This window comes from Bacillus rossius, chromosome 6 (assembly GCF_032445375.1).
Source record: "Bacillus rossius redtenbacheri isolate Brsri chromosome 6, Brsri_v3, whole genome shotgun sequence".
Lineage (NCBI taxonomy): Eukaryota > Metazoa > Arthropoda > Insecta > Phasmatodea > Bacillidae > Bacillus > Bacillus rossius.
Window position 1 is genome coordinate 46,403,132 of NC_086334.1, and position 24,498 is coordinate 46,427,629.

General features: G+C 38.8%; 1 protein-coding gene across 4 annotated transcripts in view; it reads right to left on the minus strand.

Moving 5' to 3' along the window:
- Positions 1-20,103, minus strand: part of LOC134533137 (cytosolic phospholipase A2-like) — a 55,133-nt gene extending 35,030 nt beyond the window's left edge. Inside the window, exons 1-7 of one of the 4 annotated variants that reach the window (XM_063370440.1) lie at positions 19,735-20,103; positions 18,132-18,156; positions 16,873-16,954; positions 6,165-6,311; positions 3,956-4,071; positions 2,878-2,915; positions 517-658 (exon numbers count right to left, since the gene is read on the minus strand). In XM_063370440.1, coding sequence (XP_063226510.1) covers positions 517-658; positions 2,878-2,915; positions 3,956-4,071; positions 6,165-6,311; positions 16,873-16,954; positions 18,132-18,156; positions 19,735-19,775 — 591 coding nt within the window. In that variant the 5' untranslated portion in view covers positions 19,776-20,103. Of the gene's footprint in view, positions 1-516; positions 659-2,877; positions 2,916-3,955; positions 4,072-6,164; positions 6,312-16,872; positions 16,955-18,131; positions 18,157-19,734 lie in introns of those variants that run through there. The other 3 variants (XM_063370441.1, XM_063370442.1, XM_063370443.1) reach the window with 3 other exon arrangements.
- Between the last annotated feature and the right edge of the window lie 4,395 nt (positions 20,104-24,498).

Genomic DNA, 24,498 nt, shown 5'->3' on the forward strand with positions numbered 1-24,498 from the left:
GGAATACCATAGCTCCGAATGTCAAAATTGACCACAACGCCGACAGCTAGAAAAACTGCTGTGTGCCACAACGCCGAAATAACAACTGAATGAATTTGTGTGTGTTTCTCAAATTTACTTTAACGCCGAAATACCACAATCAAACCTAACCTTACCTAACCTAACCTAACCTAGCGTAATATAACCTAACCTAACTTAACCTAGCCTAGCCTAACCTAACCTAGCCTAACCTAGCCTAGCCTAACCTAGCCTAACCTAACCTAGTCTAACCTAATCTAGCCTAACCTAACCTAGTCTAACCTAACCTAGTCTAACCTAACCTAGTCTAACCTAACCTAACCTTTGTGGCAGTCCTGCAATGACATTTTTCGGAGTTAGTGTATTTCGGCGTTAGTGTATTTCGGCGTTAGTATATTTCGGCGTTGTGGTAATTCGGCGTTGTGGTACACAGCAGTTTTCTATTTGTCGGCTTTGTGCTATTTCGGCGTTGTGGTGCGCCCCGAGAGAGCGCCTCACCTGGGCCAAGTCCCGAGGCCGGTGCTGCTGCCCCAGCAGGCTGCCCAGGGCGGACAGCACGTGCGCGAGCCGCGCCTCCAGGAAGGCCAGCTCCTCCTGGGCCAGGCGCGGCGAGAAGACGAGGTGCGGCCCGCGGCCAGCGCTGCAAGACGACCGGCGCCGTGGCTCGGCTCGCAGGCTCCCTAGCGCTCTCTGGGAAGCCTTCTCTTCGCAGACGAGACAGCGCATCTTCGGGGTTTTTTAATTGACGTGACAACGTCTAATAAATCGATGAACGCCGGCTGCACGCACGAAAAAGTGTCCCGTTACGCACATTCTCCCGTTATGCTGTGTCCCGTTACGCTCATTGTTCCGTTACGCTGTGTTCCGTTACGCTGTCGGCGAGTGCAGTAATAATAGCTTATGTTACAATTGACTAAAAAATTACGGTGATTCATATAATTGATGACAGATAGATATTTGATTACTCTTTAATTTATATGAAAACTTGTTCATAATTATATTTAAACTTTATAGCTAAACGCCAGTTTTTAAAATTAATTACAAGTCATCTTCACGTGAACTGTTTCGTCGACTGTTTATTAAGTGAAGTGAAAAGTTAATGTGGTTTTCATTGCTTATTACAACAATAATTTCGGCAATAAAGGTTAATTATTCTTGAATTTTAAAAATCTGATTACTAGTATAATTTCAAGTATTTATTCTTTAATTATTAAAATAAAAATGATTCTATTTTATTCATAAAAGTATGCAATCATTTCATCAATGTTTTGTTATGATGTCACGTTAAACTATCGTCCGTAAACCGACTTTACAGACAACCAATTTTTTTTGTTCATTGTAACTCATGATAACTAATGGTCAATTAGGTTAGGTTAGCTACATTACAAATACTTTAAAACATTGTGGACGGTTGATTTGGTTAGGACAGCTACATTAAAGATACTGTGAAATCATGCAAACGGTTTCCTAGCCCTGGATAGTTACATATATTAAAAAGTTATTTGCTGAGCAACCTTCGGGGAACTTCGGGTGTGGCTCTCTCGTCTGTGAAATGAAGGCTTCCCATCGCTCTCTGGCCAGATGATCTCCAGCAACCCCCCTTCCCCCCTTCACCCTACCCACTTTTCCTTTCCTAGTCTTCCCCTCCCCAAACTATCAAACATCAAACAATTTGACAAATGCGACCTTATTTACTATCAATTTCAAAACACCACTTTATGTTCCTAATTACTAACTTTTTTCTCCCAAAAACAAGGCCTGTTTGTATTTATCTCTTATCATAAATATTGAATAAATGGTTGTTACAGTTATATATGGCTGTTATAACTACCGTGGTAAAACATACTGTAATCAAAAAGAATAACAATAATAATTTTAACTTTAGGGATTATAATTTGAACACAAAAAAATAATAATTAATAATTGCTAATAATAATATTGCTAAACGAGTTTTAAATCTATTTTTAAGTAGTTTGTTTTAAGGCCTTCTCTTGGCTTCAATACGTCCGTCTACCAACACGCTTAATGGTCTGCATATGGCTTCCCTTTATGAAGTGCTAAAAGTTTTAACTACGGTCAAAAAGGTTACGTCAAATGCCAGAAATGGTACTCAATAACAACTGCAACATCCGAGGTGGACGTGGCCCATCGTGAATAAATGGTACCAAAAGCAACCAAAGGGAATAAAATCACAGTACAGTTGTCATAACGAATTAAGGGTATTCCAGAAACACCACGAAATAATAATTTAATTTGGATTGTTAAAACACGAAATGATCGAGGTCTAAAATATGTACCTCAGGCCCAAATGAGCTTAAAACACAATTTCTATTTCAAAGATACTGTGTTTTACATCAATCTCCGTGGCACCAGCAAGAAGTAACTCATATTTTTTCTTTCAAATGGGTCTCTTTTTTTTTTATAGCTACGGGTACATAACACTGTAACTGGGCTTTCATTCGTCTGGCTTAAGTTATTTAAACTCTTGCTATTTTTTTTTTCTTTGAGTAAGTTACGATGTTACGTTAGATAGAAAATGTACTTTCAAGATATAATTTGCAATAAAAAAACAAAATCACTAAATATGGACTTGAGCTGATCAAACTCTTGAGTTACAGAAATAATCCATGCTATTGTGCCTGTGCAATCATTTTCCAGAAATACGTTTATGCCAATGGTGCCAATAAATTGAACACGTCTGATCATCACCAAGACAAGTAACTTCATAGGTATGTTAAACTAATTGTGCTACGTGATTGTAGAAAGGTTGTTCCGAAACATTCAGAATATTGGTTAACATCGTTCGATGGAGTTAATAAATATTGTAGAAGTGAAGATTAAACCCAGCAAAGTACTTACTCGTCTTTTTTCAAGAACTTCACCATCACTGAAGAACCCTGAAAGAAAATCATTTTAATTTAAAATCGTGGTTTATGCATCCCAAATTTCAGCATGATATTGGAAACCATGTGTGAAAGCTTTACATACTTTCTAAAGTTGTAACGGATCGACTTTAACTAAGTCTCTAGTTTTAAATAACCTGGGGAGGAATATTTTGTTACGTGAAACGGGTGACTAGCTTTAAAAAGTTCCTTAAGCCATGCCAAACGTATGTTCCAGCAGCCGACATGCTAGCAACTGCCACAGAGCGGTATTTTTTCTTTTGATCCTGGACTTCATACACTGATGAATTTTTTTCTGAAACGTTCAATTCCGTGTTCGATTTGTCAATGTTTTGTTGTAGTTTATTCTAATTTTTTTTCACGTGGCATGACATTAAAATGATATTTCTTAACTGTTCTAAGTTGGTATAGTCTAGTGATGATAAACAGAGTCCAGCACGTTATCAGTGGAAGTTAATATCTCATTACTAAAAAAAGGTTCTAAAAATAGAAACGGTGGTCATAAATGTGTACTGAAAATTGTGGTTTATATCCTATATTTAATTACTTTACGTCAGCCACATACTCATATTTTCATAAATGCAGAGTTTTAGTTACTGAGCGTTAAGAAAATGAAATTGTTCCGTGGCTACGGGTTTCGAAATTATTCGGGTTGTACACATATACACGGGAAGGGAGGTAAGAGATGTATTGCGCGCTATTGAGAAATATTTGGGGAAGTGGGAATTTACATATTAAGGGGAAATAAAAAAAGTAAACAAACAAAATCTAAACATTTTTATCAGTTTACATTAATTTCAGCTAAAATGAAATTTTTCTTTTAGTATTTTAGTGATATATTTGCATTTAAACGCGATTTTTAAATACTACTTTTCAAAGGTTTCCTGGGGTAGGGTTCCCCCTTGGGTTTCATAACTTGGCAAAATGATGCGCTGGTACTTATTATTTGTCAAGTTTCGATGCTTCGACCCAGAAGATCATTCAAAGCATTCAAGAGGTTGTGTCTGACAACAGTGATCTGTAGACGTGCGTACGTGCTTGAACCGCAGCTCCTGCCGGACCTCCACGTCCAGCGGCAGATCGCTGAAGTCTACCTTGGCCTTGCCCAGCACCTGGTCCACGGCCGTCCCTTTGTCCACCAGCATGGCCCCTGCGGACACACCGACCCCGTTCGCCCTTCACTCCGAGGTCGCGTGGTCTCGTGCCCGCCTGCCACTCCACGCCTCTCAGTTGCGCGTGCGTTCAGCTCGCGGGGTTGATTAACAACTTACAACATTAAAAAAAAAACTGCGTGTACTTAGGTACGCGCGAGAGAAGTTATACTTCTTTGGCATCATTAAAAAATAGTTTTTAATTGCATGCAAATAATTCTGCATGTGGTAGCGTTATTCTCCATGAAAGCGTTAAACGTTTAACGCAACCTTGTTGGAAGTCGCATTAGAAGTATAACTTCAGAAAGTCTGTTCCTCCAACTCTGTACCGTTAAGTTCAAACCTTAGCTGGTTTACACACCAGGGAGATGAATATTGCAAGTTTCCAATAAGTTTGAAGTTAACTTGAAGGTGAAACTTCTCAGGTATCCCTCGTGCACATTAGCCAGGAGTTCAATCAACTATGAGCTATACCAACATTTGATTTTTTTTTTGCATGGAATAGACCAGATTTCATCGCCCTGACGTCAAACGAGAAGGTATGTTTTAGATTTTTAAAAAATCGGGCTAAAAAGTATTAAAAATATTTTTCCCAGCCCCATACAGATTTATGATCACATATAGATTTCTAACCAATTTAAATATTGTACAGAAAATGTGAGTTTGCGAAATTTTTATAGCTATGAAAATACTTGCAATATTTAAAATAAAATAAAAAAGTGGGGCACTCGTTCGACTCGTAGACTAACGCCACGAATCCGGGGGCAATGCTCAGCAAAACAAAACAAATTTGTACCGAACAGACGAACAAACAAACAGACAGACAATAAAGCGAGTTAATAAAAACGTGTTAAAAATGTATAAAATCTCCGGGAATCCCGGCGAGATCAAAACCTGGATTTCCATTCATTTTCACAGTAACGGTTTTTAACACAATAAAATAAGGAAACTAAAAATTAAACAATTCATAAATTATTTTTTTTTAGAATTGCTTGTTATTAACATTCAGCTAAACATAGAGGAGAACTTAACAGTACTAGTATATGGTTATTTTAAAAAATCGAAAAGAAAATGATCTACTCTGTATTTTTTTTGTATATGGAACAGAAATAATCCGTGCAAAGTTACACATATTTGTAAATTGTACATTTACGTGAAAACAACTTATATCTACCAAATAGTGTTCACTGTAATACTGGGTTCGGATTCTTATCCGGGAATTCACACTTTGCGATGTTCCAGAACCTCCGATGGTTGAAGAATTTGTAAACTGTTACCTGAACAGCTTTCCAGTATTAACTGCGCACATAATAGGCATGATAACCAGTAAAAGTAATTTTGTTTGAATAATCGAATTTGATCGAAACACTCATTAAAATATAAAACTGTGCGCCAATTTTTTAAATTAAGAAACACCCAGTATTATCTCGAAAATCAATTTCGTACATGCAAAAAAATAAGCATATGCGTCGCAAAAATTTACAATATATTTTAATTTTGTTCGCAGGCTTTCACGGCCATTGACTGAAGTATCTTGGCTTCTGGGTTGTAGCCGTGTCCTTGGCGAATAATTCATCGACGTTTCGGTCAACATTGCAGTCGCCATCATCAGGGAGGAGTTACCTACTCAGGAGGGGTGCTGTCACAACTTAGAAACACATAACTTAGAAACACACAAGAAAGAATCTTATAAGTTATGCCTGTTATAAGTTGTGTGTTTCTGAGTTATGACGTTTCTAAGTTGTGTGGTTCTGCGTTGGGTGTTTCTAAGTTATGACAGTTCTAAGTTGTGATGGTTCTAAGTTATGACGTTTCTAAGTTGTGTGTTTCTACGTTGTGTGTTTCTACGTTGTGTGTTTCTACGTTGTGTGATTCTAAGTTATGTGTTTCTAAGTTATGATCGTTCTAACTTATGACAGTTCTAAGTTACGTTGATTTTTTCGAGGTTTATAACTTATGACTGTTCTAAGTTGTGTGTTTCTAAGTTATGTGTGGTTCCCTACCCAGGACACGGCTACAACCCAGAAGCCAAGCTACTCGCAGTATCTTCCCCGGCAGCTGGTTCCCGAAGGAAGTGCGCGGCTTCACTCACGGAGCTCGAAGTCCCGCTCGGGGTTGACGACGAAGGCGAGGTCCTCGTTCCACTCCGGGTTGCGGTCGTTCCTGACGACGCGCGTGCTGCGCCGGCCGTTGGGCGTGCCGGGGACCCACAGCACCAGGTAGGGGTCGGGCGTGTCGACTGCCGGACAGAGCGAGGTCACCCACTGACGTGCCACGGAACCACGTCACAGCAGTTGTTCGAGCGTGACAGTGGGAGAAGCCTGAGATGTCCATCAAGTTCTGTCCCTGCCCGAACACGCCCGAATATTCACCTTCGGCCAAACTCGGGATTTGTTTTATTTTTGCGCAGGAAAAATGAATTCAAATATTAAAAGTGGTCGGTTAGGTTAGCTACATTAAAACACTTTAAAACACTATGGACGGTTAGTTAGGTTAAAATAAACAGAGAAATACAAATATATAAAAATAAACCCGAGGTTGGCCTAAGGTGAATATTCGGACGTGTTCGGGCAGGGACAGAACTTGATGTACATCATAGGCTTCCCATAACAGTGGTGTGAGAACATCCAACCTCGGTGACGGGAAATTTTCCCGTTGTTGCGTTCTCAAGTTGTTCGTGTTGCAAACAAACTTGCGATGCAAAAACTCGGACCCGAAATTAAAAAAAAAGTACGTGCAAATCACACGCTTACTTTCCGCGCCCGCCGCTAGAATTCGCTGCCTTAATTCGAACACGTTGCTTGCCACCATCTAACGCAGACCGCAGCAAGAAACAAACGGAAATTTTCAACTATTAGAAACGTCTCTGAATAAAAGAGAGAAAAAAAAATGTGAAAAAAATTCCTGGATCCTGGATTTGAACCTGATTTTCGACAATTAATTTTGTTAAAATACTGTCCATCTTGTTAAAGTACATCAAACAGACAATACTACGAGTATAAAGTTTCCGCGCATGATAGAAGTTATGCTTCTATGGCTTTACTGAAATATTAACATGAACCATATTAATACAATTATTATATAACTAAGTACAGTATATGTTTGTATTTTTGGTTTCTGCTTAAACGACTTAAATCAGTCAGTAAATGCTATCTACAAACAAACCTTTACCTTTTTGAGCTGATTCAACATTATTATATTATAATGTTATAAAACTAGTAAAAAATCCACATGGACGAGATATGAACCACGGCCCATGAGATTAACAAGCGCGCATTCTACCGCTGGGCTACTACGTCAATTTAAATTCTGAAGGACAGTATCAAATATTATGAGTGTAATGCCAGTTTTCTTAAGTATTTTAAGTATTCTTAAGTATTTTTACTATAATCACTTCAGTTTACCAAATATATTCCGGAGTAGTTTCACTACCATAAAGTTTCATTTGTTTCACCAATACATTTGGTTTGTTCCGGGATATTTACGAAATTGACCATATAAGGGTTTACGTGGGACCGCCATCTTTGTGTCACATGATACTTCAATAACTTCCGTTCCATTTTCACGAAATTACCCCTAGAAAATGTCATATACCGAGAATTAAGATGTTTACACATTAAAAAAAAACCTTCCAGTAGTATACGAATGTATGTTCTGAAACAGGCGGCAGGCGGTGGTGCTGTGTGTCCGATCCGCCATCTTGGATTGTGACGTCCGGCGGCCATTATGGATGACCTTGACCTTGACCTTTGAACTTGACCGTGACCCCGGCGGCCATTAGGATCCGCCATCTTAAATCCTCCATCTTGGATGCAGCGTAACAGGACACGCCATAACGGGACACAGCATAACGGGACACGGCGTAATGGGACACAGCATAACGGGACAAGTAGGTCACGATCGCCATCTTTAAAATCCGCCATCTTTAAATCGAGCGCCCCACTCATGATGAAATTTTCGTCTCTGTCGCCATATTGATTTTTTCTGTTCCGCTGGAGGCCTCCATCTTGGATACCGTCGACTCTAATTCTGTTGTTTGTTCCTAGATAGCGCCAGCGTCGCTCTTGATTTTTTTTCTGTTCCACTGGAGGCCGCCATCTTGGATACCGTCGACTTTGTTTCTGTTTGTTCCTAGATAGCGCCAGCGGCGCTCTTGATTTTTTTCTGTTCCACTGGAGGCCGCCATCTTGGATACCGTCGACTTTGTTTATGTTGTTTGTTCCTAGATAGCGCCAGCGTCGCTCTGTCTCAACACATAAGGTCAATGTTCCATTACCTACCAGAGCTATTATGGTCCTTATCGACATATCAAATTTATTTTTTTATGCAAAATACATTGGAAGCGCTACGATTCGAACCAGCGCAGCTCTGATCTCTAGGTTGGAAAACATACGCCTTTAACCGCTCGGCTATCGAGACATTTACCAGACTGAGAAAATAAGGTATATAAAAATATTAACATGCATATCGGGACTTGATTTTTTTTTTTAATTTTAAGTAATAATAGCACTACATGTTCGAGACAGATCCGCCATCTTGTATTAAGTCGTAACTGTTGCAATTATCGTTACGCCCGCAATCATTAAAATCCGCAATTTTTATGTTAGAAAATTGGGAATTTTTTTTGAAATTCATAAAAAAATTAATTAATCGAATTAAATAATAAAAATTAAAAAACCACTGTTGCAGTTATCGTTACGGTCGCCATCTTGGATTATATAAATGTTGCATATTTCGTTACACCCGCCATATTGGTTGAGTACTATGTCATCGTTACACTTTATGTTGCGTCCGTCATATTCGATCCTATTAATGTTGCAATTACCGTTATGGTCGACATTTTGAAATTTAGTCGCCATCTTGTAAATCCGTAATTATTTAGCTAGAAATTCGGGAAAAATTACAAAATTCATCAAAAAAATCACTCAACAATTTACATATTGATTCGTTCAGTTGCTGTCCCTAGTTCGATACTCGATCGATGCAATATAGTTTAATTTTATGTAAAAAATAATAATTTCAATAAACCATGTTCATCATTCGTAAAGAGACTCTAAATCCTCTACGACCACCATCCTATCAGACATCAAGACCACCATATTGGAAATGCGCAATTTTAATGCTAGAGATTCGGGAAAAAGTTCAAAATTCATTAACTAAATTTGTAATATATATACTGATTGATTAGATCGAGTTAGGTCCTAGGTTCGATCCCTGGTCGATACAAAAAACCTTTAATATTTTAAAAAAGTACCACTAAAGTGGCAGGTTTGAGAAAAGAAAAAAAAACACAAGTTCTTTTATAAAAATTTTATTACATAAATTCAATACACTACTACAAGTACAAAATAAAAAAACACTGACAAATTACCAAAGCCTTTGGGATTCCTCGATTCAAACAGTCTTCTTATTGTACGGACTAAACCTTTTACATGACTTTAAATGTCTATCCGATCCGTTCATCACCACAGCCAGAGACGGACTGAAGTTCATAGCACTTATATAGTCTCATTAGCCGGTACAACACATGAGCCAAATCAATAACCATGTTCATTATACGTCTCGGTGCATTTTTTATAATGACGATGTAAGCTATCGAGACGTGAAATTAGTTTATTGCACTAAATGCACTGAAATTGTATTCTTTGAACATTATTATAACAACCGCTTCTTTCATGTCTGCGAGCATTCGAGGTGAAAGTAAATGATGCACCACAGTATTTGCACTGATGCGAAGTACACTCTTCATTACTTGAAGTATTCAATGCTGATGAAACTTCAGCTGATGGTGGAACAGCACATATCGAAGTCTCCTCCAGTGTTGTCAGAGGCGTTGCCAACGGGATCTGCTCCAACATCGTCGGCGCCGACGTCATGGTTCCCGTAGGCGATGGTACATCCTCCATCGAGTACGTCGTTAAAGTCGGTAAAGATGCCATCGAAGTCTCAAGAACAGGCAATTACACGACTTATGCACCAGAAGAAACAAACTAGGTGATCCGTACACCGTCGACGGCAGTAACAAACTGAGCGTCCTGATGTCTAGGACTCATTTATATACATTAACCGGTTTGAATAATACTCTAGTCAAATCAAGAACAATTTACTAAAATACTAGAGTCAAAACAACATTAAAAAAATAGAAGCACCATCAACAAAAAAGGAAGCACATTTGGCAGCACCTTCAAAAAAGGAAAAACAATAGGAAGCACCGACTACGAAAAGGCAGCACATTTGGAAGCACCGACAACGAAAAGGCAGCACATTTGGCAGCACCGACAACGAAAAGGCAGCACATTTGGAAGCACCAACTACGAAAAGGCAGCACATTTGACAGCACCGACAACGAAAAGGCAGCACATTTGGAAGCACCGACAACGAAATGGCAGCACATTTGGAAGCACCGACTACGAAAAGGCAGCACATTTGGAAGCACCGACAACGAAATGGCAGCACTTTTGGAAGCACCGACTACGAAAAGGCAGCATATTTGGAAGCACCGACAACGAAAAAGCAGCACATTTGGAAGCTAAAACAACGAAAAGGCAGCACATTTGGAAGCACCGACTACGAAAAGGCAGCACATTTGGAAGCACCGTCATCGAAAAGGCACCACATTTGGAAGCACCGACTACGAAAAGGCAGCACATTTGGAAGCACCGACATCGAAAAGGCAGCACATTTGGAAGCACCGACTACGAAAAGGCAGCACATTTGACAGCACCGACAACGAAAAGGAAGCACATTTGGAAGCACCGACAACGAAATGGCAGCACATTTGGAAGCACCGACTACGAAAAGGCAGCACATTTGGAAGCACCGACTACGAAAAGGCAGCACATTTGGAAGCACCGACAACGAAATGGCAGCACTTTTGGAAGCACCGACTACGAAAAGGCAGCACATTTGGAAGCACCGACAACGAATAGGCAGCACATTTGGAAGCACCGACAACGAAAAGGCAGCACATTTGGCAGCACCGACAACGAAAAAGCAGCACATTTGGCAGCACCGACAACGAAAAAGCAGCACATTTGGAAGCACCGACTACGAAAAGGCAGCACATTTGGAAGCACCGACAACGAAAAGGCAGCACATTTGGAAGCACCGACTACGAATAGGCAGCACATTTGGAAGCACCGTCATCGAAAAGGCACCACATTTGGAAGCACCGACAACGAAATGGCAGCACATTTGGAAGCACCGAAAACGAAAAGGCAGCACATTTGGAAGCACCGACTACGAAAAGGCAGCACATTTGGAAGCACCGACAACGAAAAGGCAGCATATTTGGCAGCACCGACTACGAAAAGGCAGCACATTTGGAAGCACCGACTACGAAAAGGCAGCACATTTGGAAGCACCGACAACGAAAAGGCAGCACATTTGGAAGCACCGACTACGAAAAGGCAGCACATTTGGAAGCACCGTCATCGAAAAGGCACCACATTTGGAAGCACCAACTACGAAAAGGCAGCACATTTGGAAGCACCGACAACGAAAAGGCAGCACATTTGGAAGCACCGAATACGAAAAGGCAGCACATTTGGAAGCACCGACAACGAAAAGGCAGCACATTTGGCAGCACCGACAACGAAAAGGCAGCACATATGAAAGCACCGACAACGAAAAGGCAGCACATTTGGAAGCACCATCATCGAAAAGGCAGAACATTTGGAAGCTCCATCAACAAAAAAAAAAGGCAAAAAGGAAGCACAAGTTACGAGATCTAAGTCTTAGTTAGAAATCAGAATACAAGAAATAAAAACATTAAATTCTTATAATTTAATTTATTTATTTTATTGCTTTATATTATACAAATGCAAGTAAAACAAGCCATTATTGTATGTAGCCAGCATTCCTCAGTTCCTTGAGTATGAAGGATATTTCTTTGATGCACGAATAGTTTCCTGCACAAAGCGAACCATGTAGAAGTCTTAGCCGGTCAACCAATATGTTTGGATCTTTCCATGATGTGTAATCATTCTCTTCTACCACCATCTTCATTGCTTGTTTATTATAAATATAATGATCTCTAGTGTCTTCCGTTTTACCACCAACCTCAGTATTACTTTCATGTTTGAGACGGTGATCATCACAAGCTTGATCAGATTTATTTAATATATCACGTCGTTTCCACCGTTTCGGTCTCAGGACACCGCCACATTCTTCGATCATGGCAGCTTTAGGTTCTGCATCATAGTCTATGTCTTTGTCAACAGCCTCAGAGTCACTGTAAAAATCACCGTAGAAGGAATTGTCTTCACCCAATTTACCGTAATAATTCGATGTTGATGATGTTGAAGTGTCTTCATCGTCTTCATGCTTCCTTTTTAGGAGTCCATCATTTTTACAAAGTAGGAAAGATCTACTTGAATTCGGCTGGAATATATTCTCACGTTAAGAATTATTCCATTGTCTTCATTCTTCCGTAAATCATCATCCTCCTTCAATTTAAGTTCTTTGTCGAGATCGAAAGAGCCAAGAAAATTATTGTCGTAATGCAGATCACTCTTCCTTAGGCTAGTAGATTCATCGTTGTCCTCTAGCTTGTATGCAGGCTTGGCCCTACAAGTTCTGCCATGTCTTTTTAGGCTCTCTCTCTGCGTAAACGACTTGCTACATCGAACACAACTTATCATATTGCGCAGTGTATTTTTAACACAGTCATTCTTCTCGTGTTGTCTTTTATTCTTTCTCAAGATAAACTCTTTACTGCAAAACTTACACCTATGTTCTTTCGATACAGCGTCAGATCCCAAATCGAAATTCATATTAGTTACTGAGACTAATGCCAGATACCAATTGAGTGTTTTAAATTAGATCCAATACTTAAATAGAAATTTTTTCATATTTCATCAGCGAGAATTAATATATCTCATACAAAAGTACTTTATGCATGTAGTTCTGCTTTTCAACAACAGATGACGCTACATGTTGCTTACAGGTAAATAATATTTAGTTCTTTTATGCGGGATGCGGGATGCTCACCAACTATCGCAAAAGAAGGATGGCTTCGATAGGCTCCAAGGAAAAGGAAGTTCGTCTTGCATGTTGGTGCTACACAGATGTCTCATGGCGTAATATTAATTTGACTGAGTAATGATATTTGTTAATTCCACCTGATAAAAATATTGCAAGTTTTGATTTAGCAGCAGAAATTATCGAATTAAATGTAACTCCAAATAAAATGACATGTCTCATTAGACCAAAAAAAATACATGCAGAGAGCGGTTTCTCAGAATAGTCAGAAACACTTGAAGAAACCACAGGAATGATTGCAAGAACACGGGAAAAACCATCTTAATATTGACAAGAATAATCAGGAGCACACGAAGAAAACCATCATAATATTGGCAAGAATAATCAGGAGCACACGGAGAAAACCATTATAATATTGGCAAGAATAATCAGGAGCACACGGAGAAAACCATCATAATATTGACCAGATTAATCAGAAGTACTCGGAGAAAACTACCACATGTTTTCTTTGATATCATAAAATTACAGGAAAAAATATTTAAAAATAAAAATAAATTAATAAAAAAATAAAAAAAATAAAAATAAATTAATAAAAAAATTAAAAAAATAAAAAAAATGCATAAATTTCTGGCTTGTACAAGAACTCTATCTTTGCTCAACAATGATAAGTTTACAAGCTAGCAGAAACTGTTTAAGCATGTGCCAAATGTGCTGCCTTTTCGTTGTCGGTGCTTCCAAATGTGCTGCCTTTTCGTAGTCGGTGCTTCCTATTGTTTTTCCTTTTTTGAAGGTGCTGCCAAATGTGCTTCCTTTTTTGTTGATGGTGCTTCCATTTTTTTATTGTTGTTTTGACTCTAGTATTTTAGTAAATTGTTCTTGATTTGACTAGCGTATTATTCAAACCGGTTAATGTATATAAACGAGTCCTAGACATCAGGACGCTCAGTTTGTTACTGCCGTCGACGGTGTACGGATTACCTAGTTTGTTTCTTCTGGTGCATAAGTCGTGTAATTGCCTGTTCTTGAGACTTCGATGGCATCTTTACCGACTTTAACGACGTACTCGATGGAGGATGTACCATCGCCTACGGGAACCATGACGTCGGCGCCGACGATGTTGGAGCAGATCCCGTTGGCAACGCCTCTGACAACACTGGAGGAGACTTCAACAGACGTGGTACCGCCATCAGCTGAAGTTTCATCAGCATTGAATACTTCATTTAATGAAGAGTGTACTTCGCATCAGTGCAAATACTGTGGTGCATCATTTACTATCACCTCAAATGCTCGCAGACATGAAAGAAGCGGTTGTTCTAATAATGTTCTAAGAATATAATTTCAGTGCATTAAGTGCAATAAACTAATTTCACGTCTCGATAGCTTACATCGTCATTATAAAAAATGCTCCGAGACGTATAATGAACATGGTTATTGATTTGGCGCATGTGTTGTACCGGCTAATGAGACTATATAAGTGCTATGAACTTCAGTCCGTCTCTGGCTGTGGTGATGAATGGATCGGATAGACATTTAAAGTCATGTAAAAGGTTTAGTCCGTACAATAAGAAGACTGTTTGAATCGAGGAATCCCAAAGGCTTTGGTAATTTGTCAGTGTTTTTTTATTTTGTACTTGTAGTAGTGTATTGAATTTATGTAATAAAATTTTTATAAAAGAACTTGTGGCTTTTTTTCTTTTCTTAAACCTGCCACTTTAGTGGTACTTTTTTAAAATATTAAAGGTGTTTTGTATCGACCAGGGATAGAACCTAGGACCTAAGTCGATCTAATCAATCAGTATATATATTACAAATTTAGTTAATGAATTTTGAACTTTTTCCCGAATCTCTAGCATTAAAATTGCGCATTTCCAATATGGTGGTCTTGATGTCTGATAGGATGGTGGTCGTAGAGGATTTAGAGTCTCTTTACGAATTATGAACATGGTTTATTGAAATTATTATTTTTTACATAAAATTAAACTATATTGCATCGATCGAGTATCGAACTAGGGACAGCAACTGAACGAATCAATATGTAAATTGTTGAGTGATTTTTTTGATGAATTTTGTAATTTTTCCCGAATTTCTAGCTAAATAATTACGGATTTACAAGATGGCGACTAAATTTCAAAATGTCGACCATAACGGTAATTGCAACATTAATAGGATCGAATATGACGGACGCAACATAAAATGTAACGATGACATAGTACTCAACCAATATGGCGGGTGTAACGAAATATGCAACATTTATATAATCCAAGATGGCGACCGTAACGATAACTGCAACAGTGTTTTTTTAATTTTTATTATTTAATTCGATTAATTAATTTTTTTATGAATTTCAAAAAAAATTCCCAATTTTCTAACATAAAAATTGCGGATTTTAATGATTGCGGGCGTAACGATAATTGCAACAGTTACGACTTAATACAAGATGGCGGATCTGTCTCGAACATGTAGTGCTATTATTACTTAAAATTAAAAAAAAATCAAGTCCCGATATGCATGTTAATTTTTTTATATACCTTATTTTATTCTCAGTCTGGTAAATGTCTCGATAGCCGAGCTGTTTTCCAACCTAGAGATCAGAGCTGCGCTGGTTCGAATCGCAGCGCTTCCAATGTATTTTGCATAAAAAAATAAATTTGATATATCGATAAGGACCATAATAGCTCTGGTAGGTAATGGAACATCGACCTTATGTGTTGAAACAGAGCGACGCTGGCGCTATCTAGGAACAAACAACATAATCAAAGTCGACGGTATCCAAGATGGCGGCCTCCAGTGGAACAGAAAAAAATCAAGAGCGCCGCTGGTGCTATCTAGGATCAAACAGAAACAAAGTCGACGGTATCCAAGATGGCGGCCTCCAGTGGAACAGAAAAAAAATCAAGAGCGACGCTGGCGCTATCTAGGAACAAACAACAGAATTAGAGTCGACGGTATCCAAGATGGAGGCCTCCAGCGGAACAGAAAAAATCAATATGGCGACAGAGACGAAAATTACATCATGAGTGGGGCGCTCGATTTAAAGATGGCGGATTTTAAAGATGGCGATCGTGACCTATTTGTCCCGTTACGGCGTGTTCCGTTACGCTGCATCCAAGATGGAGGATTTAAGATGGCGGATCCTAATGGCCGCCGGGGTCACGGTCAAGTTCAAAGGTCAAGGTCAAGGTCATCCAAGATGGCCGCCGTGACGTCACAATCCAAGATGGTGGATCGGACACACAGCACCACCGCCTGCCGCCTGTTTCAGAACATACATTCGTATACTACTCCTTCCCTTTGCGCATGTGCGACAAATGGGCTGGAGATTGCGTCATTCTTGTGAAACTGTAGTAGGTGTTCAGTAGGTACTGAGGAGTGGAATTATACTGTGTTGCAGTTGACTTGTCCACCACATAAGCTAAAAATGATCGATTTCACACAAAATTCCGCAAAATGTGAAGTGCCCAAGATTTGGCACAAAGTGACTGTCAAGTCTTCAGACTAATGAAACAGTGGATTGCGTTGGACCGCAAAGTACTTCGCAAAGTTGTTACAGAATGGCTTCACTCCCAAATACAAATTGAAGAACATATTTCAAAATTTGCCATACGCTATGACAAGTGCTTTATCTTTTACGATAATTCTGTCTAAAATTAAAGTACAGTAGTAAATAAGAGTGTCGACAAACGGGACTCCACCCCCCCCCCCCGCCCACCTAATTAACTTCGTAAGTTGGCTTCACTGGTCAGTCTTCAGTGAGGAAAGAAAACTATCAATGCCATTTACAATCACTCAAAGTGAGGATTTTAGTTACGATTACTTACACAGATTTCCCAGCCATCCTTTGCTGATGTCGAAACCTTTTTCAACTGTAACGTGGAGGATGTGACACTTTATCTCTTCATGCTGAAATAGAAATAATATTAAATAATTAAAAATGGTAATAATTAAATAACATACGTAAATATTTACATGACTTCCTCTAAAAAAAAAATCATATTAAGGTGTTTGGTGATCTGTCCTGAGTTCTTTTTCTTTTGGGTTTCGCCTGGAAAGAAAAATTCTTTAAACTTTTCTGACCGTATGTTCAATGTGTTAAAGTAGGGCATGTCAGCGACGTAACATTACATGACGTGAGACGAGCTTGATAAAATTTAATATCCAAAGGACTTCTGAAGCTTCATTTTATTACTATCCCAAAATAATCTAGTATGATTTATATAATATTTTTAAAATATATATATTACAATTCCTGGTTTATTTTAGAACTAAACACTTCGTTTACCGTAACGTAACATTTTATGCAAGACTGTGTACGTTCGAATGGACAAATTTTATAAAGAAATTTAAGCATGGTTAACCTTTTCTTTAAAAGAACTCAAGAAACTTATGTTGGTGCTAAGTTATGATAATATGCATGTATTTTCTTTTCGCGAAAAGAGACCAACTGTGTGTTAAAACACTGTAGCATCGTCTGTTCTTCGTGATCGCTTCTTTCTAGTATAGGTATGTCTACTATCGGCCCACGAATCGCGGCAAATTTATGCGAAAGCAAACGCATCCTGAATGACCCGGCCAAATATGGCAATGTCTTATCCTGCAGACAACCGCCAATTACGAGAAAGAAACCGATGTCACAAGCATAATACATTATTACAGTGAAATGATCGTTCAGGAGCGAGACACTAGTCAATACATAAGCTATGTTCTTACATAAAGTCAAATTAAGTTGAACATAAAATATGTTAGAAAATGTCCGCTTATTCATAGATGTCAATAAAATAATAGCTACTTGAATGTTTTTAATGCGTTCGTTACTGCAAAGATTGAGTGTTTTTGAAAAGCAAAATAATTCTGAACTTTAAATGTAGAGAAGGTAAAAATACCTCGCAACTCTTAAAAACTTATTGTCAGTGAAAGAGTTTGAAATCCAACCGTTCGTTCTACAAATTTTTTCATCCCAGTATTGCCAATGCCACACATCACTTTTTTTTATAGGGAATTGGAAGTATGAAATCATGCAATACATTATAATTTTAAATTTACAAACTGTATGTAATTGATAATATTAAAGAAAACTTACCTTAAATACTTGAAAACTATCAGACCTGAAACAAACGAGAAATATTGCATTCAAGAACAAGTATAAGAACGAATTAAATATAATGAAGCAAACATTATTCTGAATATTAATCTAAATATCATTAAGGATATTTGTGTAAACCTTATCAATGAGCACCTTAGCTGTTAAACTAAATCATTTTTGAAAATAAAATACTATATTCAACACTTTTAATAAAAAATTTCGATAGCAAGAAATGTTTACCCTAAATTCGATTTAAATTTAGTTTGTACTCATCTGTAGAGTTGTGTAAAGCTGTACCTGTACCAAGAGATTTTTGTGCGAACCTATGCAGCAGAATGCGGTTTTCGTGGAATCTAATACAACATAGACTATAAGTAGTGGGGGGTTTAAGCAGATTTTAAAGAAATTCTACCTGTTGAAGCCAATACAATTGTGCGACTGTGAGTAAATTTTTATATAGTTTTTGTTTCATGGTCCATTGACCCCAAAACCAACTTTAACTCAAAATTTATATATATATATATATAATTTTATGGACACGATAACTGCCGTATTTTTTTGCAAATCACTTTCAATCTGAAACATAAAATATTGTAGTGAATAATCTATGTGGAGTTCGTTGATGGGCCAGATCCGACCAAAAGGGTAGAATTGGGAAAGGTTGATTGAAAAACATAAAAATAGTTATAGCTCCCATAATATGACAAATATCATACATGTTTGAACGTATTATAACTCGTATGAGTAATACCAAAATCTTTTGTTTAAATAAAGTTTTGACACGACCAATCATAACAGCAAAGGGTGGGGAAAAAACAGGGGTTTGATGACAAAACAATTTCATAACTTATTCCTTTGTAGGCACCGCACCAAATCCGTTCAAATTGTTTGAAATCATGTAATTTCTATCTAAAACTTTTGAATGAAACTAGTTTTGATAAAACAAACCATTGCAGCAAGGGGGTGACAAAACATTGGTAGAAGGGCAACAATATAATAACTCTCTTTGTAGGCAGACCATCGAATCCGATCAAAATGTTTGTAAATCGGCTGCGATAAGAGCCACATTCGCGCGGCCAGACTGAGCTCGTCAAGTCGCACTTCTCACCGCCGAGGAACTTCGTGGTCCAGACAGATTATAGTCGGGGGGTGTCAGGTCCGGAGTGTAGTGCAAGTACTCCATTACTCCCCAACCAAACTCCCCTTCACAAACACCATCTTCCCACATCGGTACGGTCAACACAGTCTTTTCCGTAAACTCCCACCATCTGCCCACATTAGTACGGTCAACAGTCTTTTCCGTAAACTCCCACCATCTCCGAATGGATCTCTCCAAAATTTCTTTCATTTTGCACCAAGATAATCTTTTATCACAGCTCGTTGCTCCTCCACAGTTGACGATGCAATCACTAACGCCATTTTACCGGTGACTGTACACTATCGGTACGTTCAGTCGGTAGCGCCCCCCGGCTCCCTTTCTAGTATATAATTATATTTCTTACTCATTATTTTGCTACTAACAAGCTGACATGTGCGCTACTTATTGATACACCCTTTTATTAAATTAAAAGCTGGCACATATTGTACAGTAGATACTTACTCTGGTTCGGAGTTGATACGGCTCTTGTGAAGTTCAGTCATCTTCCCCGTCTCGGACGTACTGTGAACACAACTGTGTAGAGTGCAAGTCAGCAAGAGGCTGCGACGGCTCGGCTGCTGTGCGCTGGGTGCTCTCGGCAGCGATTATCGCGGCCAGTAGGCGGGAGGCGTGCCCAGGCGCGGCGGCAGGAATGATGCATGGATGCTGCGTGCTTCCGCCGGAGCACGAGCGTCTACTTTCCCGCTGGGTTTCCCGCGCCGATGTTGCACCAATTTTCGGCGCAGAGCAGGTCCTTCGTGGGACGACGCGCGGGACTTTTTACCGCGCGTCGTGCAGCATTCTGGGTAGGCGCTCACCGCGATACTTCCGGCGCAGCGAGGGTCGGGTCGGGAGGAAAAGCCAGGCCGGAAAGGAAGTGAGACATCCGGTCTGTGCAGACCAGGCCGATGTCCCGGCAGGCACTCACGAAAAGCCTTAAGAATGTCAACTCGGTTAACAATTTTTTTTGTTGCTTAAAATGACTTATCACACATCTGGAAAATTCCACCCCATACTCTCCGAAATAGGTTCGCATCTCTCACTTGAGCAGTTATAAACGGTTAATTTTTCTTGAGAGAACTAATTATGCACTGCCGAAAACCATTTCATGTTGATCCTTGTCATTAAATCTCAAATACTACAGGTTAAAAAGATAGTTTATGCAAGCATAAAAAAACTGGCTTCAGACAAAGTGTTCAACCCTTGGGCATCTATATCAAGTTGAAAGCTAAATAATAGAAACCCTGCAAAGAGGCAACTGCACCCTGTGTACTACAATGGCAGTAATTCACAATCCCAGTCACCCAGAGACCAGTCGCGGATCCAGAAGCACTTGAAAGAGGTGGGGGGTTGTGTTCAGAAACCACCTCACCCCCTTCCTAACCGAACATGTAATTTTATCCGATGTTGAGCTGGGGTCTGAAGGAGAAGGCTTCAGCCCCTAGAGCTCTATCTTGTGTTTGCCACTGCAAAAAGAGCGCCACAACAATCACCACCACGCCAGGCCATTTGTTTGGGCCAGTAGGAGACACACGCAACAAGAACAAACTTTCCTGCCGCAACATGAGGCACGTAGGACTACTCTTCCAGGTGGTGCAAGCAGTATTATTCATCACACAAACACGCTGAGCCTCAACAACTGCAGCTCGGTAGCGGAAACAGGAATTTTTTGCGGGTACATAGGGAGTTGAAAAACAAATTAATAAAAATAAAATTTAACACATATTACTGAAGAATTTACATCACTGTTGACACTAAAACACTGTGCTTACTTTAAATGGCAGGTGTTGTAACAACTCAGCTTGCATTATGCAAAATAACATACTGCCTTCATGGATTTTTTGTAAATTATTTTTCACAACTCCCATCCCCCTCGTGCAAATAAATTGTTTACAAAAAATTGTTTTTAATGTTATGACATACCTACTTAAACAACTAACATTAAGCGAAAAAAAATGTGTTTGGTACTCCACATAATTAATCTGCCACACTATAGTTCACATTTTCCTCACCCGTCTTTTTACACTTGCCTGATGCATGTTATTATGAGGTAGCAATATTTTTTTTTTAGTAGAATATTCCATTTTATTTTTCTGAAGTTCTTTATAATTAGTAATTTTGGCATTATGGTTAACTTTTTGTTGGTTCATTGCATAAACCGTCTTATTTCATGTCAACAAAAGAAAAGTTAACTATTTATCATTAGTTCACATGAAATCAGAAAAAAATTGTCACGCCTCGTAACACAACTATACAACAAAAGAAATCCTACCCTATACTGTTGCCTGTCCCGAATTCGGTGGAAATTCATAAACTTGGAGCAGGTGCATTGAGCTACAAACACAATATTGTTCAATAATGTAATCAGCATGAAACTCTTAATAACAAATATAAATCAAAGTAATTATCTTGCTTGACGATAATTAAAGGCTGGCCAACAGTCTGTGGCATCATGCCACTGGCATATTTTTCTATGTTGTTTAATGTTGTGTTAATTTTAACGTATTGTAATCTCCCTTGATTTTATAAATACAGTAGGGTCTCGATAATCCGAGTCAGTTTCGGGGGTTATGAGAAAGAAAAAAATACGAATTTTGCAAACACACACACACACGTAGGGACGGCCAGGGCTACGTTGAAGAGGAAGGCCCGATGGGGGCGAGTTGGGTAAGTGACTGTACATAGTAGGTAGCAGCCCACCCTTGTCAGAAGTCGCAAGAATCTATTTTTATAACATTGGGGGAAACCCCTTTTCTCCCTCCTAGACCCTCCGCCCCCTCATCACTTCCCCGCATTCTTTCCAGAGGGCAATTTTTAGTTCCCATAAGTTCTTCGCCGTGAGCACATCTATGTAGTTACGTCCCAGTTCTATTACGAACCAGTATGAGTAAAAGAAAACATACTGAAATATCATTAAGTGATAAATTAGAAGCGCTGACACGGGTTGATAAAGGTGAGCCGCTAAAAACAATTGCGCGTGATTTAGGAGCGAGTGCTGTTACCGTGGGTGACTGGAGGTGCAACAGACAGAAATTGGAGTTATGGCATACTCAAAAAAATCTTTCTCAGGCTACAACATCCAGATCTCGTATGAAAAAAAGTGAGTACGAAAAAACAAGTGAAGCTTCGTTTTCATGGTTTTTAGCACAGCGGCAAAAAAGGTGTCCCTCTTTCTGGGCCTATATTACAAGAAAAAGCGCAGTATTTTCGTAATAAATTACAGGGTGAAAGCAATTTTAATGCCAGTAAAGGATGGCTGGATAAATGGAAAAAAAGATACAGTGTGCGGCAATTGCATATCACGGGAGAAAAGCTTTCAGCTGATGCTGCTGGTGCTGAAAACTACGTTCAAAAATTTCAAAGCATGATCGAAGAAGGGGGCTACACACATGATCAATTATATAACTGTGACGAGACTGGGTTAAATTTTAAAATGCTACCCGAGAAGAGTCTAGCATCCAAAGACGAAATTTCCGCTCCTGGGCATAAAAAGAGCAAGGAACGAATTACTGTTCTGCCATGTTCCAATGCCTCTGGGACACAAGCTTCGTCCCTTGGTGATAGGAAAGTCAAAAAACCTAGCTTTTAAAAATGTAAATATGAACACACTACCCGTCGCATACAAAAATCAAAAGAACTCGTGGATGAATACGACCATTTTTAAAAATTGTTTCTTCGAGGAATTTGTTCCTTCGGTAGAAACTTTTTCAAAAGAATGACAATTACCTAGAAAAGCACTGTTGGTTATTGACAACGCTCCATCCCATCCAAATGTAGAAGAGCTGTCAAGTGATTAAATTAAAACGGTTTTCCTGCCCCCAAATGTGACTAGCCTCATTCAACATATGGACCAAGGCGTCATTGTGACAATAAAGAATAAGTACAGACACATGCTTCTGACATATATTTTGCAAGAAGAAATTTCATTAGTAGATATGCTAAAAACAGTTAATATAAAAGACGTTATCTATTGGTTAGTTGATGCGTGGTCAGAAATAAAACAGGAAACTATACAGAAATCCTGGTCAAGACTTATAAAACCGAGAGTTTCACGAAGTGAAGAAGAAACAGTTGAAGATGACTGTGATAATATGACTATTGAATTTAATGGTGGCAATCCCTGGCTGTGAAATGGAATCCAGTGCTGAAGAGGTTAAGAAGTGGTTAGACAGTGATGAAATTGAAGAATTGACAGATGAGAAAATTATTGAAATGGTCAACAACCGGGATGAGGACACCGAAAAAGACGAACAAGACGAAGAAGAAACCAACAAAAAAATTAGCCATGCAGATAGGTTTCTACGCTTAGAAAAGGCACTCTAATACGTGGAACAGCTAGATGACGTCACGCCAAATGATGTAATGTTTTTTTTAAGTGGAGCACACGAGCAGCTGAGAAGCGAGGAGCATTAAAAAAACAATAATAGATTTTAAAAAATAACAATTATGTATATATTTCTATTCTGCCTTTTAATATGTTTGTATTTTCTTTTTATTAAAACATTGACATATGTATTAGAAATTGATTTTGCGTGTTTTTATTCGTATTTCCAATAATCCGAGGTTCTGATAATCCGAGTTGGCCCCGGTCCCATCCCGCTCGGATTATCAAGGTTCTAGTGTACTAACATTTGGTTAGCGATTTTAATTGAATTTATTTTAACTTTAGTATTTTATTTTACCACTTTCCTTGCACTCTTGTTTACCAAAGGTTGGCTATACCGCCAGCAGGCATTTAAAGATTTATATTATGTAATTTTAACTAGTGTGTAAGTTTGTAACTTTTTATATCAGTCATTAAAACTATTTTGATTATTTTTTATACTTATTTGTGTGGGGCACAGATTACTGTTTGTTTATTTATTCTACGTGTGAGAACGTTGATTCGAATCTTCATTGTGTAACATGCGACACTAGCGCCCGTAGGTAGGGCACTCATACAATGTGCAAATGGGCACTTCTAAATTTGTACCCCTTTTGAGGTCCTGGAACAAGGAAGCAATAAGGACATCAGCATGAGCCATGAAGTGCCCTGTAACAGTGCAACTAATGGAATTCATTGCTGGGGAAAATTGGAGTACCCAGAGAAAACCCATCAGCCACCGCAACATCTGCCACATTTACTGCTGCTAACTAATACACTCTCAGCAATGTCCCTACAATTACAGAGCATGCGACAAATTACTTATTTTATGTTGTTCTGTGTTTCTATGTTTTAGAATGAGT